The sequence below is a fragment of the Ambystoma mexicanum genome, chromosome 6p, assembly GCF_040938575.1.
Source record: "Ambystoma mexicanum isolate Mex_15411 chromosome 6p, UKY_AmexF1_1, whole genome shotgun sequence".
NCBI lineage: Eukaryota > Metazoa > Chordata > Amphibia > Caudata > Ambystomatidae > Ambystoma > Ambystoma mexicanum.
In genome coordinates this window covers 889,521,207-889,538,728 of record NC_090935.1, presented here as the reverse complement: position 1 = coordinate 889,538,728, position 17,522 = coordinate 889,521,207, and the positions used below count along the sequence as shown (strand labels likewise).

The 17,522-nt window shown below is 47.1% G+C and overlaps 1 protein-coding gene across 2 annotated transcripts in view; it reads right to left on the bottom strand.

Moving 5' to 3' along the window:
* The window catches only part of DCP2 (decapping mRNA 2), a 660,306-nt gene that overhangs the window by 331,264 nt on the left and 311,520 nt on the right, over window positions 1–17,522 (bottom strand). For both annotated transcript variants that reach the window (XM_069625507.1, XM_069625506.1), the window contains exon 5: window positions 8,476–8,628. In XM_069625507.1, the coding sequence (XP_069481608.1) occupies window positions 8,476–8,628 (153 nt within the window). The remainder of the gene's footprint in view (window positions 1–8,475; window positions 8,629–17,522) is intronic.

Sequence of the window (17,522 nt, the reverse complement as noted above, 5' to 3'; positions counted from 1 at the left end):
CGTAACGCGGTCTGCGGGCGCCAACTCCTGGAGTGTGGTCTGGGGATGGAAGTCGGCTTCGTCCTCCGACGATCGAACTTCCGTTACCTTGGGGAGCGAGGCACTCTTAGCAACAGTGGATGATTGCCTGGAGTCATGCGGCGATCTTGATTGAGAACGCCCAGAGGACGCCGATTCGGACCGTTCTCTATGTGCCTCTTTCCGAGAACTCGACGTGCGCGTCGAGTCCCGGTTGGACTTCATGTGTTTTGTGGAAGTGCTGTGGGAAGCGCTTGCGTCGCCAGGGGTCTTCCCCATAGCCGCCCCGCCGGACGACCTTCCGAGGTCGGGGACTTGTGCTCGGCTGTCTTTCGACGCCATAATGCCCTCGCCGTCCGAAAACACGGCGTCGCTGTCATCGCTGAAGGCGCCCTCCGCTGCCATGGCCTCTTGACGCCTGGCGTGGTGGGCCCAACGCTTGATCGAACGGTCCTTAAGTGTTTTGGGTTTAAACCTACTACATGCTCCGCAGTTCGCCTCGAGGTGGTCCCTCGGCAAGCAGAGATTACACGTGGCGTGCCTGTCGACCCAAGGGTATTTGCGGTTGCACTTGGGGCAGAATTGGAAAGGGGTACCCTCCATACTTACCTTGTGGCAGCGGGCTTGTAAGTGTAGGAATATATAAGAATGTACCTATATACCAAAAGAGTGTAGAGTATGTCCACCCCCCACTCTCCCTACTTGCAGGGCCGAGGTCAGAGGCCTTCGAAGGCCCGGGCCGAGGCCAGAGGCCTTCCTAGGCCCAAATCCATCGTGCAGCCGTCGACGGTTGAATTCTTCTCCGGGCCGGCGGCGAGTGTGGAAGTTCGGTGACTCGACGTTGGGGTGGAGAAATGGGTAAATTTAACAATATTTAGCAAACGTATGGCTAAGGCCAGGGAACTCCGCGAAATGCTTCCGACCAGAATGGCGGAAAAAAACAATCTGAGGGACCTAGACGTGTGAGGGATCATGGGCACAGTGGACGTCACACTAGGGATATTATTACTGGCACGCCCTGTGTCGACGCCCTTTTTCGAGTTTCAAAAAATATACGAATACTCCGCAGCTTCCACTAGATGTCGGCCTATGCACAGCATGTGATCTAAGCAGATTCCACAAGCCTCAGAAATTTTGTTATAGATGGTACCTCAACCCGGAGAGGCTGCACCACATGGACAGTGCCTATCCCGTTACTTGTTGGAGGGGTTGCGAAGCAGTGGGCTCCCTCTTCCACATGGTGTGGTCATGTCTTGGCGTGGGCCTTTATTGGAAGGAGGTGTTGGCAAGAATAAAAGATTATGGCGCTGGCTCTCCCCATAGACCCACGTGTGATGATACAAGGGGATACGGGCGGTGGAGTTTTCCTTACTGGTCCAATGGCAACCTTGATTCGGCACCTCCTGCAGGCAGCAAAGCTGGTCATTGCTTGTACCTGGAAGTCAGCTGGGGACCCAGTGGTCCAGATGTGGTGGGTTAGGGTCTGGGACAATCTGGTTGCAGACAAAATCACGGCACTGTGTGAGGGGCGGTACGCCAAGTATGTCCTCTGTGGACTCCATTCATTGACTTTTCCGAGAGATGCCAGGCAATGGTCGTTAGGCCCCCATTCTTGCAGCACTTTTCCCTTCTGTGATCCCATTGATGCCATCTTATCCCTGGAGGAAATATATGTAGGGCCGGAGGTTGTGGGACGGGGGGGACGGCCGGACTAACGCTTTCATTCCTTTACTGTACGGTATTCAACTCCGGCGAGTGGGGGGTCCCGGTGCCTTGAAAATGGTTACATTGTAGTGTAGCTGTCGATGTGCTTGTTTCTGTAGTCACAGCATGTTAATTTAAATAAAGGTTTTTTGAAGAAAAAAAACCTCAAGAACATTTTTGTAAAGTAGTCCGCTGCAGACAACAGGTAATTTTAACAAAGGTTTATTTTCAGCTCAGCATATGGCACGTTGTTTTTAATGCAAACAAGGATTATTGGGACTGCATTCCCTTCAATTAAATTCAGCTCACAGTTCGTAGCTTTGTCGAGCGTTAACTACACACCCTCATCTGGTTAGGCCAAATGTCCAATAAATCATTCACCCCTTTCCAGGCTTGCGGCTGCAGGCTCTCCAGCAATTCAGCCCGATGGCTGGTAGGGGAAAATCCGTAAAAGAAAACAAACAAAACCAAGTGTCAGTCCTCACTGCTGAAGGCTCACTTTTCGCCATGCGCTGCTCTCTGGTGTGCGGCCGTCTTTGTATTCCGACGAGGTAAGGCCTTTTCCTGCAGTTCTTCCTTTCTTCCTTAGTATGCCCACCGATACTCTGGACTGGTCTCACTCCACTCCGGGGCCGCTCTGTCAGCCCTCTTCTGCAAGACAAGACCCCTTCAGAATGGTTTGGTGCTGCTTTTTAACCTGTGTGCCACCCCTCCCAAGTCATTAACCCCTGGTGATCCCAGCAACGATTTCCCCACTCCTGATGATGATTCTCCTCCTCCTCCTCCCTGTTCAGCCCTCTCCGTGTTACACTTGGACTTAGTTTCTATCTGTGTGGGTCTGACTACATATGGAGATGCTGTCTTCCATCTTTTGTTTATTTTCTTTTCCCATTGTCTTGCTTTTATACTGATGTCGTATTTCGTGGGGCATCCTGGGATATGTAGTCCGTAGGGGTTTTTGTATAATTGGTGTCCGGTTTCCCACTTCACTCCAGGCTAACATCATTTTGTCTGGCAAGATTGTTGGTTTACAGCCCTCCTTGCTGCTCTGTTCTGTGACCTCCTCACTTCTCATATGCTCTCGGGCGGCCGCCACTACTTCCCTATCACAATTTTGAAGAAGTGACTTTAAAGCCTGGAAAAGGGAAATCGCACAGGACACTAGAAGGTAATTTAGGAAATGTGAATACTATTCATGTCATGTTGAATTGCCATACCTTTTATTTATGTGTTTGTTTAGTGTGAGGGCCTGTTATCCTAAGTTAGAGTGTATTCCCTCAACTTTTATATTAGGCAGGGAATTCCTCAGCAGAGATGGGACAGGGAGGCATTTGGAGACATTTTCTTTAATAATAAAATGGCATATTTTCAAAGATCTTTAAAAAAAGTTGTCCGCCTCGCATTACTGACCCCTCACATTGTCTTGTGGCGAACGTAAAGACAAGGGCCCAGAGGACAAAAGACAGAAGAATCAGCAGTGACGCTTTTTTCTGATACCGTGTGGTTATGTTTCAACTTTTTAGTCAAACGGATAGGGGTTGTATTTTTAGTGAGTGTGGGAAGGTTTATCTGTGCCTTTGTCGTAGAGTGGTCTCCATCACAGGACGAATGGCCTGCTTCATGTAGGCAGGAACTGGCACATGGGATTCAGTGGAACCCATATCATCGTTGGTGTCATTTTGTGCGCCATAGCTGCCTTGATCTTCCTCCTCTGACTCTTTAGGGATTGGATTTGAAAGGCTGCGATCCAAATGTTCGAGGGAGAAGAGACTGAAGATTATTTTCAAAAATAATCTTCGGTCTTTTCTCCCCTGAACATTTACAACATGGCCCGCCTGAACCCACATCCCCACCACACCCGCACCACACCCTTACTTACCTTGTGTTCCTGCAACGCTTGTTCCCTTTCACTTCTGTGATCGTGAACTAGCGCCGCAAGGTCTTTTTGGGGGCGGGAGGGCGGTGGTTGGCTGTTTATTTCGACACCCCTGCCACCCCCACTCACAATATAGTGAGCCAGGGTGCGGGGGACACCTGCTTATCCCCCAGCACCGAATGCGTGATTTGGTCGAACTTTTCAGCCGCTCAGAATTTTCGAACGGCCGAAATCCGGCCAAATCCTACATTTGGGCTTTTAAGCTCCGTCATTTTGACCAGTTCCCTCTTTGTGCCCATTGTGTTATCTGTGTATGCCTCGGCCTGCACGGCGTAGGCGGCCCAACATTTAGTACATCTATCTTTTAGGGGTTTGGGATGAACCAATTTAGACGACAGACAGCGCTTTTCAGAGTGATCCCTTGGAAGGCAGTGACCGCACACACGATGTGTGTCCTTCCACAGATACTTCCTATTGCAGGAGGGACAGAATTTAAAAGGAGCATTTTCCATGGCTTTTTAAAAAGGCAGCATGACACGGAGTGCAAAAGGGGAAGATGAGAAAAAAAAGTGAAAGTGACGGGTACGAAAAACAAACTCTACATTAAGTTTAATATTTTCATAATGGCATTAGCAAAGAAACTCTGCATAGTGCGACCGACCACGAATGCGGAAAAAAGCAATCTGAGGGACCTCGATGCATGAGGACCATGGGTACAGTACACGTCACACTAGGGATAGTATTACGAACACGCCCAGTTGACATCCCTTTTCGATCTTCGGAAAACAAGTCATGCAATACTCTGCATCTACCACTAAATGTCGGTTTATGCAAGGCATGAGATTCTAAGCAGATCCACAAGAGAGAATATATATATATGTGTGTTCTCTCTCTCTCGCCTATATAATGTCGCCATAACCTTTTCCCAGCAACATTATATACGGCGACCATATAAACAGGGATATTATTACCAGATACCCTTTTCCCACTCATGTATTTTAATGTGATTTTGAACACTTTATTTTAGTTATGGAGTCTGACAAACTCAATAGGCATCTTTTACATTGGGCCACACAGCACCTTCAGTGCAGTGACCCAGGGAAGTCTTCCAGATTTCCCAAAGGTTTAAATACCGTCTCTGGGATAAACTACGGTTTTCCAGAGCAGTGAAGTGAAATTGACTTTACTGACATTTGTAACTTTCTAGACCCAGCACACACTATCTTACAATAGGGTGTTGGAGGGGTTACTTCGCATCCCCTTTGTCTAGCTTCTCATGTAACATTTTTATGTTCACCTTTCCTTGATGAATGGCTGGTGGCAGTGGTTTACTTTTAACTACTGTGGTGTGCATTTACCGCAGGCTGCGTTCGCAGCTGCAGTCAAGCACCCAAGGGTGCCATTTTTGTCAAAATGGGCCCGGTTTTCTTTTTTTGCCATTTCTTTGTGAAAAAGTCCTTCTTGAGATTTACTCTGCGCATCAAACCAGGTTTTGTCTGTTTGTTCACTTTGCCTTTGGCGGGATTCACGAATGAAGCCCGCCTCTGGCTCCAGGGTGTCTGGGGTAGGCAGGAAGTGAGGGAAGTGCACAAGACTCCCTGTGCTTCGTCTCCTAGGAGAACCAAATGCACTCTGTAGTGATTGGCCGTATGACTGTCCGGCAAGGACAGCCACCCTGCTGGGTGACAGATAGCTGGGCTGGAATGAATGGGAGAGAACTGAATAAAAGGCGAGGCTTTTGCCTTGGAAGGCAGAGTCGACCACTGGACGAAAGAACCGAAGAAGAACTTTAAGAGGATGCCTGCTGCAACTCCTGGACCGTTGGTTTGCCCGGTGAAACCCTGCTGCTGTGCTGAAACTCCAAATTCGTATCAACAGAGAAGCCCCTGCAAGGGCGACTTCTACCCTTGAGTTGGTGGGACCAATCAACTCCAAAGTAAGCCACCTGGACATTCTCTCGGAACTGGTGGACTTTCCACAGAGTTGCTGCTGGAAACCGAAAAGCCAGGGAGTGGAACACCAGATTGTGTGTGTTGCTTTTAAGCTGGCCAAGAGCTCCAGCAAGATTTTCTGGAATCCCAGGAAGCAGCACTGACCGAGCCTGAGCCCCCTCAACAGAGTGCGGGAGCCCAGAAGCAAGGAAAGCCCATCTCGACAGCCAGGAACCGCAGTGTTGCAGTTTGTGGTAGACACGATGAGCTGAAACACGAATAGCCACTTGTTTGAAGATTGCTGGTTGCGTGCGGTGACCGACCCATTGCAGTGCAGGAGTCCCCAGAAGTCCCCTCTCTCGTCCTCACGACTGAGGCCCAGAACAGTGAGATCTGCAGAGCGACTCAGGAACAGAAGTCATCTGCTGCACTTTTTCTTCAATACAAAAGGTACTGTAAAAGTCAGAACTTGTCTCTTGCTGTAGATTTGCTTGCATCTTCCACTACTCACAAGGCTAACGGCTTGTGGCCCTACATAGATTCTGCCTTTTCTTCAAAGACTTCTAAAACATTGTGCCGAGACTTTTCTTACTTACCTGCAAAGTAGTACTTTAGCGCATATAGACTTTTGCCCATTGACTTTGATTTTAATAATTTTTTTTTATTAAGGTATGTAATATACAATCATAAAGTCATAACTTCATAAACATAATGCAGTGAAACTTTTACATGAGAATAGATTAAACAATGGTAAAGTGGAAGTGTTCCAGTAGAGCAATTAATTAAATACATGCCCATTGACTTTGGCTTAGCCTGTTCTACTGAATGACTCTTATTAGGTGATCTTGCCTGCTTAAGAATATTTGTGGTCTCTTATATGTTCTAAATAACCTTTTCCTTTGGCTTACTCCTAAATGATTCTAAATGCAACAGTGATATATTAATGTCCCCAGCACCCTAGCTACTGAAGTCACCTCAGGGTGTAGGTTGTGTCTGTTGGCCATCCCAAAAGGTTACTAATTGATTTAGAGATGTGTGTAGTTTGTGAAGTATATTTGAGTGTTATACTGCTCCCTTCTGAAGAAGGCGTCTCTTAACTGACTGATACTTAAATTAATAGTGGTTTATGCAAGAAACCTTGTGTGTAAGTGTTTAATTGAATACTGGTCACTGTGAATCCCTGTGTAACTCCCCGACAGCTCATATTGACCCTTCTTGAGATAAGCCTGGCTGCTCAACACTCTACCAACCTATGTAGTACAAGCTTATACCAAAGGTTGGGTTCCTATTGCCAGGATGTCAGGGTTGTTGTAGTGCACCCAAAAGGGTACTGCATACAATCTTGCCTAACAGGCAGCATGAGTATCTGACAGCTCACCAAACAGATGACATGCTAAGGCGACATCAGAATGGGCGTTTACGGAGATTATGATCAACACCTATTAATTGCAAATAGGATCTGGACTCACCAGTCTTTGAGAGGGAGTAAAGGTACAGCTGAATGAAACGGCACTGATGCCGCTATGGAGAGAGTTGCATACAAAGTGATGGGAAAGGAAAAGATTTTTAATGCGATTTGGAAAACATTTTTGGATAGGTATGAAGATTTGGTACTTGCTGGAAGTTTATTTTTAGATTAAATGTTTATTAGTGATTTTCTTGGAAGGAGAGACACTGAACAACCAATGAAAACCGATGCAGGTCTCCCTGCATTTCTGGCATGACAGCAATTCTGTGATTTTGTTTTCTTCGTTTTTTTTCTCTACTTCAGACAGACCTTAAAAACACTGTTACTAGCAGCGAAGTTGGTGATTGGTACATTATGCAGAAAACCCAATCCACCACCTATCGATCCATGGTGGCACAAGCTATGGCCCTCACTACCCATTGACACATTATCCACGATACTCACGCAGCTTGGTGAACAGCTTTTGTGGAAAAGTAGCAGACCTTTCTTCATTTTCTAGACACAGCATATATATATATATATATATCTCATGCCCCCAGAGACTTTTAAATTTGATACAAAGAATACCGTGGGTGACTGGAGGCCGAGGGGTGGGGGGGCTATGTCAATGCTTGTGTGGGAGGGTACATTGATCCAAAGATGTTGATTTTTGTGTTAGTGTTCAACTTGAAGTGTCATAGAAATGTAAACTTGAATGTTATTTGTGCGTGCTTGGGATTCTGCCTTGTGGCTCAAACCAGTCTATCTACAAGGTGTTTCCTTTTACTTGAAGAGATTAGACGATTCCATGGGGTATGAGAGGGAGGTGTTAGGAAGGGAAGGTGTTGAGTGCTACAGAACACATTTATTTGTTAGTTTCACTGCGTTATAAAATTTCTCTGCTTCTGGTTGAAATCATTACAATAATTTTGGAAAAAAATACTTAGTGGGGGAGCAAGCGGAAGGACGCAGTGGTTGGCAACCCCATCAAGCCTTGAAAGATGGAGGAGGAGCCTAGTAATTAAAGAGAATTCAAAAACAAAACAGTCACTAAAACAGTTGACTAGGTTCATGATATCCTGGGAAAGCTTTGCTTTTTAAAGAATGTTGTAAGGGGGATGCGCAGCCCTACAGCAAGTACTAATTATTTTTAAAAAGTCCAAAACATGTGACTGTATAAAGTATCCAATGTTGGAATATTACACCATTTATTGTAGCTTATTTCGAGTAAGAAGTTTGTAACCAGCAAAGAGGAATACCAAGAGGCTACGGAGACACAGATTACACATTTTCAGATTTAACATGAATAACATCTTTTACTGATCTGTTACAAGTCAAATGTTTACAGTTCATACTACTCATTGAAATAAGTGTAGTGGTGTTAATCTTTAAAATGTTCTTTTACAGTCTGCAATGCAAACCTTCAAAGTGATACGCTAGCTGTTGCCCTACAAAGAAAACCTTTGACCAAATATCTTGACTAGTATATAGCTAGTTACCCGGATTTCTCTTCTTGTTTTTGGGTTGAATTTTGTGTTTTTTGGAACTCCTGGAATGATGTACAAGCGTGCCAACTGATCATTGATTTTCAGTTCTATGTAGTCTGTATCACACATGCGGTCTTTGATATCGAAACCAGTTTCTTCAAACACCTGGAAGGAAAGATAAAACAAAAATGGAAGGTTTCTGTGACAATTCATTTTGATCCTAAAAAATAATTGAACACTTCAAAATGTATCAACCTATGAAAGAAAACAAAAATCATTACATTAATAGTGGGGGGCTATGAGAAGCCAAAAGAGTGGTGAAAGGAAAATGTCACACCATTTTATTATGTACTTCTTGCTCTATAGAACACAACAATTGTCAAGTTACATTTTATCTAATTTATATTGACTTTTGTCAAAGCACCTATGGAATACATTACTCACCGTAATCTTATTTCTGGCACTTGTATCTGCTTAGATTCACATGCTATGCATAGGCCGACATCTAGTGGAAGATGCAGAATATTACAGTTTTTCGAAATTCGAAAATGGACATCGAAAAAGGTTGTGCTAGTACTACTATCCCTATTGTGATGTCCCCTGTACCCACGATCCCGCACGCGTGTAGGTCCTTCAGATTGTATTTTTTCTGAAATGTGGTAGCATGAGGAGTTGCGCGAGTACAGAGTTTCCAAGCAGATATATAAAAAGCTCATGTATCATCTATGCACCTTCTCTCAGGGAAGGAAGGTGGGCGCATATGAATCTAAGCAGATACAAGCACCACAAATACGGTTATGGTGAGTAATGTATTCATTCTGATGCTGGTTTAATCTGCTTAGATCACATGCCATGCATAGATTAGCGAGCAGTGTTATGAGAAGGTGGTGGGTCAAGAAAAGGAGTAGCGGCAAATAGATGTTTCAGAACTGCTTGTCCCACCTGTGTATCTGTCTTGGAATGGGTGTCAATGCAGTGGTGCTGAGTGAAGGTATGAACTGAGCTCCATGTAGCTGCCTTGCAAATGCTGTCTAGGGGGACATTTGCAATGAAGGCTAGTGTGGCCCGGTACCTCGTGTGGAGTGGGATCTTGGCGTTACAGGCAGTGTTTTGTCTGATAATGCATAACATAGTTGTATACATTTGACCATCCATCTGGAGATGGCATTTTTGGAAACCCGTTCTCCCCGTTTGCCTGTAGCCATGGAGACGAACAGTTGATCAGTCTTCCTCAGCGGTTTAGTCTTATCTACGTAGTAGAGAACCACCCTCCTCACATCTAGTGTATGGAGTTTGACCTCAGCTGAGTTTGTTGGCTTCTGGAAGAAGGCCGGGAGCTCGATGGACTGGTTTACGTGAAACTTGGAAATTAATTTAGGTGAGCACGTAGGGTGCGTCGGTAAAACCAATTTGTCGTTAAGAATGATAAAGAAAGGGTCCTGCACTGACAAGGCTTTGAGTTCGCCGACTCTTCTTATGGAGGTAATTGCCACTAAGAAGGCAGTTTTATAGGTTATGTGTCTAAGAGTAGGCTGATGCAAAGGCTCGAAGGGGGGGGTCCCATGAGTTTTGCTAGTACTAAATTTAGATCGCAACCAGGCGGGGGATTAGAGACCGGCGGGTGTAGTCTCTTTACTCCCTCCAAGAATGCCTTAATGACTGGCACTTTCCACCATGAGATTTTCCTTTGAGAGGTGGTGTATGCTGTTAAAGCTGCTAGGTGGACTTTAAGAGAATTAAAGACCAACCCTGAATCCAACAGGTGGAGCATGTATGTAAGAATGTGTGATGGCGTACACTCTAAGGGGTTTATCTACATAGATTGACACCAAATGACAAATTTCTTCTACTTGTGGAAATAGCAGTGTCTGGTGTTCGGCTTCCGTGTTTCTTTTAGGATGTCCATTCACAGTTGTGTAAGATTAAGGTGTCCGAACTCTATGACTTCAGGAGCCATGCTGCCAGGTTCAAAGTGTGAGGTTGTGGATGTATTGTTGACCCCCCCCGTGCTGAGTCAACAGGTGCTTGATGGGGTCGCTCATCGCCAGTTTGCGCAGATGTGGATACCATGGTTGTCTCGCCCACATAGGAGCAACTAGGATGGGTGTCATCTGTTCCCTGTGTATCTTGTTCACTACCCTGCTGATTAATGGAGTCGGGGGGGGGGGAGGGGCGTAAGCAAATCTCCCTGCCCAATTCATCCATAGGGCGTTCCCCTTGGTGTCTGGTAGGGAGAATCTGGACACGAAGTCTGGGCATTGCTTGTTCTTTCTTGTAGCGAACAAATCTAGAGAGGGGTAGGCCCAAAGAGAGCAGATGTGGTCTACTTCGCCTGCTTGCAGTTGCCACTCGTGCTCTCTTGGCAGAGGATCTTCTGCTGAGAGAGTCCGCTAGAGTGTTGAGTACCCCTGGAACATGTTGGGAGGATTGGGACATCCCTCGTCTGAATGCCCACTTCCATATTTTCTGCACCAGCTTGGACAGATTTGGAGAGTATGTAACTTCGTTTGTTGACACAGAACATAGCAGTAGTGCTATCTATTAGGACTTGTACCGACTGGTTCGCCAGATGTTCTTTGAAGGCTTGTAGTGCCTTGAGGATTGGCAATAACTTTAGTATGTTTATGTGCCTTGTGCGGTCTCTTGTGACCACAAGCCATGTGGTGTGTAGTGAAGGTAGTGGGCCCCCCCCCACCCAGAAAGTGACGTCAGTCCTGACGACCGCCTGTGCTTCCGGTTCGTGGAAAGGTTTCCCCTTGAGCAGATTCTCCCTTGACCACCAGCGTAAGTTCAGAACCAGTGTTGGCGAAACAACCACTAGATCGTCCCACTGACCACTTCCCTGAGACCATTGTTTCGCCAACCACGCCTGCATTAGTCGCATGCGCAGGCGTGCGTGGGGGACCAGGTAAATGCATGATGCCATCATACCTAGCAGACTCATTGCTTTGCGTACGCTTATCCGGAGAACGGCTTGAAACTGAGGTATTTGCTGAAGTATGTTTTGTACACTTTCCATGGACGGGAAGGCTAAGCCGGTTTTCCTATCTAATACAACTCCTAGGAACTGTTTTGATGAGTTTGGTACCATACTTTACTTTCTCGTTTATTGAGAAGACCAATTGGAAGAGAAGGTCTATAGTTCTTTGCGTGTTTAGCTTGCAAAGATCGGAGGTTTCTCCCGTGATCAGCCAGTCGTCCAGGTAAGGATACACTGGGATTGACTCCCTGCGTAGGTGCGCTGCCACCACCGCCAGTACCATGGTTAACACCCTTGGAGCCAAAGCAATCCCAAAGGGCAGCACCTTGAACTGGTAGTGCTGGTCTGCTACTTTGAACCGCAAGAATCTTCTGTGCGTGGGAACATTGAAATATGAAAGTAAGCATCCTTCATGTCCAATGTTGCCATGTAATAACCCGGTTTTAACTGAGGGATTACTTCTTGTAGCGTTGTCAAGCAAACAGCCAGAAGGGAGAGTTTGGATTTAAGTGGCTCTGATGCTGACTCTGCCAGGGCCGTCACCTCATCACATTTGGTGCAGTCGTAGCTGGATAGTAAGGTGGAATTATTTGCTATCCGCGCTTGGTATGCCGCTGATAATGCTATTTTCCTACCCATGGCATACAGTTTTTTGCTGGCCTTGTCTGGAGGAGCTTCGGAGGATGCGAAGGGGGTACAAGCTCTCTTCCTGTTAGTGGTAACTACCGAAGAGTCTGACCAAATATATATATATATATATATATATATATATAAAGGGTCGGAAGGTGCTGGGCAGAAGAGTTTCTCAATTCTAGGGATTACCGCCCTGGTTTCATTCAGCATTTCTAAGGAAGGCTGAATCCTTCTTTGGACTGAACTAAGCAGGGGAATAAATTGGGCTGCAGGTTTCTTGTTGCCCAAGATATTGTCTGCAAAATCCTTATCCTGTTGATCTCTTGCGTTTCGATCCCGAAATGCCCTGCAGCCCTTAGGAGTATATCATTGAACAGGGTCTGGTTGTCCACCGGGGAGTCAGGTAAAGGAGGGCCTCTTCTACTGACTCTGTATCGTCTTGATCCTGATCGTTCCTTCCCCCTCCCCACCCCCGGCATCGTACTCTTCAACGTAGTCATAATAAGGCTCATCCTCATCCATGTATTCATCATCCGCTGCTTCCAGGTCATACAGGCCAGAGGAGAGGCTGGGAGTTTTGGGGGCTGGCTCCACAGACAGTGCCACTGGGGGAAAAGATCTTTTCTTAGCCGGTTGAACCGGTAATTGGGACTGAGAGGCTGTTTTGAGCCAGACGCCTAGGTAGTGGGAGGCGTGTTGGCAAGATTTGTGAGAACATGTGAATGTTCATCGAAAAAATTTGCCAAACAAGTCCTACGACTCATGACTATCAATATCCTGTGCGGTCCATGAGGCTGAACTGGGGATAGCCCCTGGGTAGGCAGGGGTAGAAGTGGGATATAGCTCTTCCTCATCTACACAGATAGGATCAGGCTGCTCTGCTTGATCAGGCTCTTCAGAGGTGTCTTGGACAGGAATAACCACAGGTTCTCGGGTGGATGACTGCTCTCTAGGTCCGTCTCTCCTATCACTACCCCTCCCCACCCAGAGTCCTTATCTTTAGAGGAGCTGGACTTATGCTTTTCTCTATGATCCTTGCTCTTGGAGGAAACTTTCTTGGAGATAGGGGTCAAGGTAGGGGCCTTGGGGGTCTGTTCTTCAGCAGAACAGGTCAATCCTGACTCCCTGGACTTGTCCCCGGTGTAGGTCGAGTCTCGACTGTGGAGATGGCGTGTGCTGCGACTTTCGACGCTGTGAGGCCGGGCGGGTTTTGAGTCCAATGTCTTTAGCTTTAGCGGGCTTGTCGTGAGGTGGCCGTTCGGGACACTCAGAGGACTTCTCATCAGAGGATCTGCCCTTCGTCGACGACTCTCGGCATGCGACTTTGCTCGCACCGCTGTGGGGAGTGCGTTTAGTGTGGGGAAGTGTTGTGCCCTTGCCCCCGGGTGTCTTCCCTGTAACAGGACCGCCGTCCTCTCTGTCAGGGTCGGGAGCTGGCACTGGGGAACGTTGATGTTCCCCATCACCCTTGCCGTCCGAAGGGATGGAGTTGCTGCCTTCGCTGGACGCCCTTTCAACGTCCATGGCTGCCTCTGCCTGCATGGCGTGATGGGCCCAACGCTTTGTCCTCCTGTCCTTGAGGGTCTTGGGTCGGAACAGTTTACAGTCCCGACAATGAGCCTCGTGGTCGCTGTGTAAACAAAGGTTGCACACCCTGTGTTTGTCGACCCACGTATATTTTTTTATTGCAGGATGGGCAGAATTCAAAAGGAGTACGCTCCATTTTGTTGGCAGGCAGCTGGGCGACAATGGGAAATGGTGGGAATATACATGTTTATGTCCACCCCCCACTCTCCCTAATGTAAGGCAGAGGCCGAAAGTGCCTTCCAAGGCCGGGTGGCACCGTCGAAATCTTTGCCCGACGGTCAGCTTCATAGTCTTCCTGGAGTCTTCACTGCATCGACACAGCGTCGGTAAAGGACAGAAAGAGGTACTAACTTAAGTTATAAAGGTCAATGGCGTAAGCCAAAATGCACTCCGCAAAAATCGACTGCTCACAATGGCAGAAAAAATCAATCTGAGGGACCTACACGCGTGAGGGATCATGGGTACAGGGGACGTCACAATAAGGATAGTATTACTGGCACGCCCCTTTTCTACATTGTTAAGCAGAAACCTGTGCAGTTCCCTTAGGGACCACTGCAAAAGATTTAGGACTACAGGTGGTTGGCAGTAAACCCAATTGGTAGCAGTCTGTACCACCCAGATTTACCTAGTAGCTGTGGCTGAGCAGTCAGACTTCTCTCAAGATGAGTTAGGCAGTATATAGAGTATACACAATAGGTACAGAGATACAGTAGCACAAGCAAACACTGACCAGAGCTTTGGTGTAAAAGTATATTATTTATTTAACGACACACTTGTAAATTACACTAGCACACACAGAGGTAAGTAATTTCAACACAGTCACTATTATATATATACAACCATAATCACTTATTAGACAAGTCTTAATGAGAAACACCACTTATTTTCAGACAGAGGTGAGCGCTTAACATAAGATGGCACTCTAATAAGTTAAGGAAAAAGGGAGGGAAAAGGCAAAGTTATGAAAGCACACAAATTCCAATACTTTTCAAAGAACCAAAGTGAGGCAGGTTAGGCAAAGTCTATTGGAGAGCAAGGAAGTTCAAATGACAGGCCCACTCAGAGAGAGCAAGCGAAATGTGTCCAGGATCACACAGTGGTGTTATGCCCAAAAAGTCTTTGTAGATAGTTCGTAAAAGATTGAGATCAAGTCAGGAAAAGTTAGTTAACAGGCCCGAGGCTAACCCAGGTTAGACAGTCGAGGATTTACTGTCACCCCGAACGATCTGTCGCAAGGGAAGCCAGGCGGGACACAGTACCTGAGAATGGGAAGAACGCTCTAGCGGGGGGAGTTGTTCCTGGCAGCGGGTGCAAGTCGGTGTTTCGTCCAGAGGAAGAGGAGGTCTCGACGTGGAGGAAAGCTGAAGGTCGTTGCACTGCCAGGGAAGAAACCAGCCGCAGAGTTTCCCGGTTACAAGGTACTACCCTTTTCTTCGCGGTAGTGGTAAACCGTGGTATTCCGGTTGCCGGGGTGCTTGGTACGGGCAAGGCGGCCACGAGATGGTCCAGGAAGGCGAAAAGACGGGCAAACTGGTCATCCCCACCAGTCAAAGGAAGAAGACTCCCCGGACTGGAGATATGATATGATAAGGCATTTGTAACGCGCCTATACACAAGTGTTTCAAGGCGCGACGAGGCAGGGGGGGGGGAATAAGGGGAGACAGACAACGATCTTACTAGGCCAGGTGTCATTCAGATCTCCTCTGTCGTCGGGAAAAGTGGTGAGACGGTTCAGCAGGGCTCCACCGGTGGTGTCGTCGTTGCAGGTCGGCTCGGCTTCTCCCTCCTTGGATTCTTTAGGTCCTGTGGCGACTTCTGAAGTTCCAGTCCCCCAAGCCCTGCTTTTATGCAGTAAACCCCCATTCATTCAGTCTAGCTGTCACTCAAACATGCTAAGTGGTGAGCCGGGCGGCTCACCACTTGGGCCAATCACACAAGAGTGCGACTTGAGTTGCCGAGGCAACTCAGTCCAGGGTGCCTAAACCCCCTCCCACACCACCTGTGGTACCCAGACAGCGTGACACCACTTTTGGAGGCTTCTGTGGAGAAGCCCACCAAAAAGTGGAACAAAGGGCTCGACTTGGGTTGGAGTCACAGAAGCGAACACACACGCCATTTTGGAACCAAGTTTCGGCAAAAAATACCAACCGGTGAATTTATATTAATTTAATAAACCAGCAGTATGTTCGAGGCTATTTTGAAAAGTGGTAGCCTCAAGCAATGGGAAAATCCCATAGGAACATTCGCGGTCCAATATAAAAAGTAGTATGCACTGCCACCAGCCAAAACTCGGTCGGGGGGGACTGGACAGTGCCCCCTCGAACAACAGACCCCGGGGCAATCGAATTGACCCGACCAGTACGTCCACAATATGATGTTTTGTACTGGTTCTGTTCACAATTTAAGACTAGTAAAGCCAATGGTGACTTTACATGCCCTGGGAGACAGTAGTCAGTCCCAGGGTATGGAGTCTATGTTTGGGGGTCGCTACGACACCCCTGGGTTACGGCACGGAGGGTGCTTTGTAACCCACATACCAAAAAAACACATGAAGCACGTACAAAGTCAAAGGAACACCTCAAATCATGTCTAAGAGTGGGAGAAAAAGAGTCTCACTCTTAGCAGAAGAAAAAAATAAACCCCAAAAATCCAGCAAAGCTGCTGGGGGACTCATTAGGTTTGGGAAATTAGCCTTTACAGAGAATTCTCCCTAACAGACATCCATTTTCGAATTTCGATAAACAACTGTAATACTCTGCAGCTTCCACTAGATGTCGGCCTATGCATAGCAGGTGATCTAGGCAGGTTACACAATCATCAGAAATATCATTACTCATCAATGTAAAAGGAAATCAAGAGTGGCAGGTAGTCCTATGGCATACATTTACAGGAGGAACCAATCACTATCAATTGACAAACTTCAAGTACATACATCAAACTATAATTCAAGGTTTGAGTGAATGAGGGAAGAGAGGGTGGAAGGGGGGGGAGGTGCAAGGGCAGAAGGGGGGGAGAAGGGATAGGATGAGGGGGAAGCAAGCGAGTGTAAGGAAGTAGAAGGTAACAATTGAGAAACGAAAGGGAGAGAAAAGAGAAGTGAGAAAGGAGTAGGGGAAAGAAGAGAAAGGAGAAGTGAGAGAAAGGAGAAGTAAAGCAGAAATAAGAAGAGATTAAGGAGAAGTGAGAAACTAATAAGATCAGAGGTTGGGGGAGAAGAGTGTAGGAAGCACGATATTAAGTAGGGGATGTGGGAGGAGAACATGCAGGAGAGGCCGTGAGGGGAAAGAGCAGGAGAGAGATTGGTGTAAAATGAGACGGAGATAGATCAAGAGAGTGAGGGAAGTGAGAAATCCTCTTGGGAGAACCCAGAGCAAACGAGGGCAAAGGTCCCATTAGAAAACACTGAGGGTGAAGGAGAAAGCAAAGGCATTCCCTTAGACCAGCTTAGACTTGGCTAGTAGGGGCTAGCGTGCTTTAGATCTTGGACTCGAAAACCTGTTGCAAATAGGGACATGGGCTGCCTGGTTCCCTCAGAGTACTACAGGGCCCCAGGCCCCCACCAAGTTCACCCCTCCCCCTTTCCCTGCACTCGCCTGCATTCCTTGGCACTTGCCTTCTGGCCTCCCCTTAGCACTTGCACGTCTCCCTTTTCCCCTTCCCACCTGAGCACTTTTTTGCGCAGACCAGCACTCCCACCCCACCCCGCCCCTCCCTCACACTTTTTGTTCTGCACTGACGATCCAAGTCACACCTTGTACAACTTATTGTATCTGTGTCCCTTGTCCCCCCGCACCCTGTCCTTTTTTGTCTTGTGGCACCTTGAAACACCATTTGTTTTATAGGCACCTTGCAAATATCC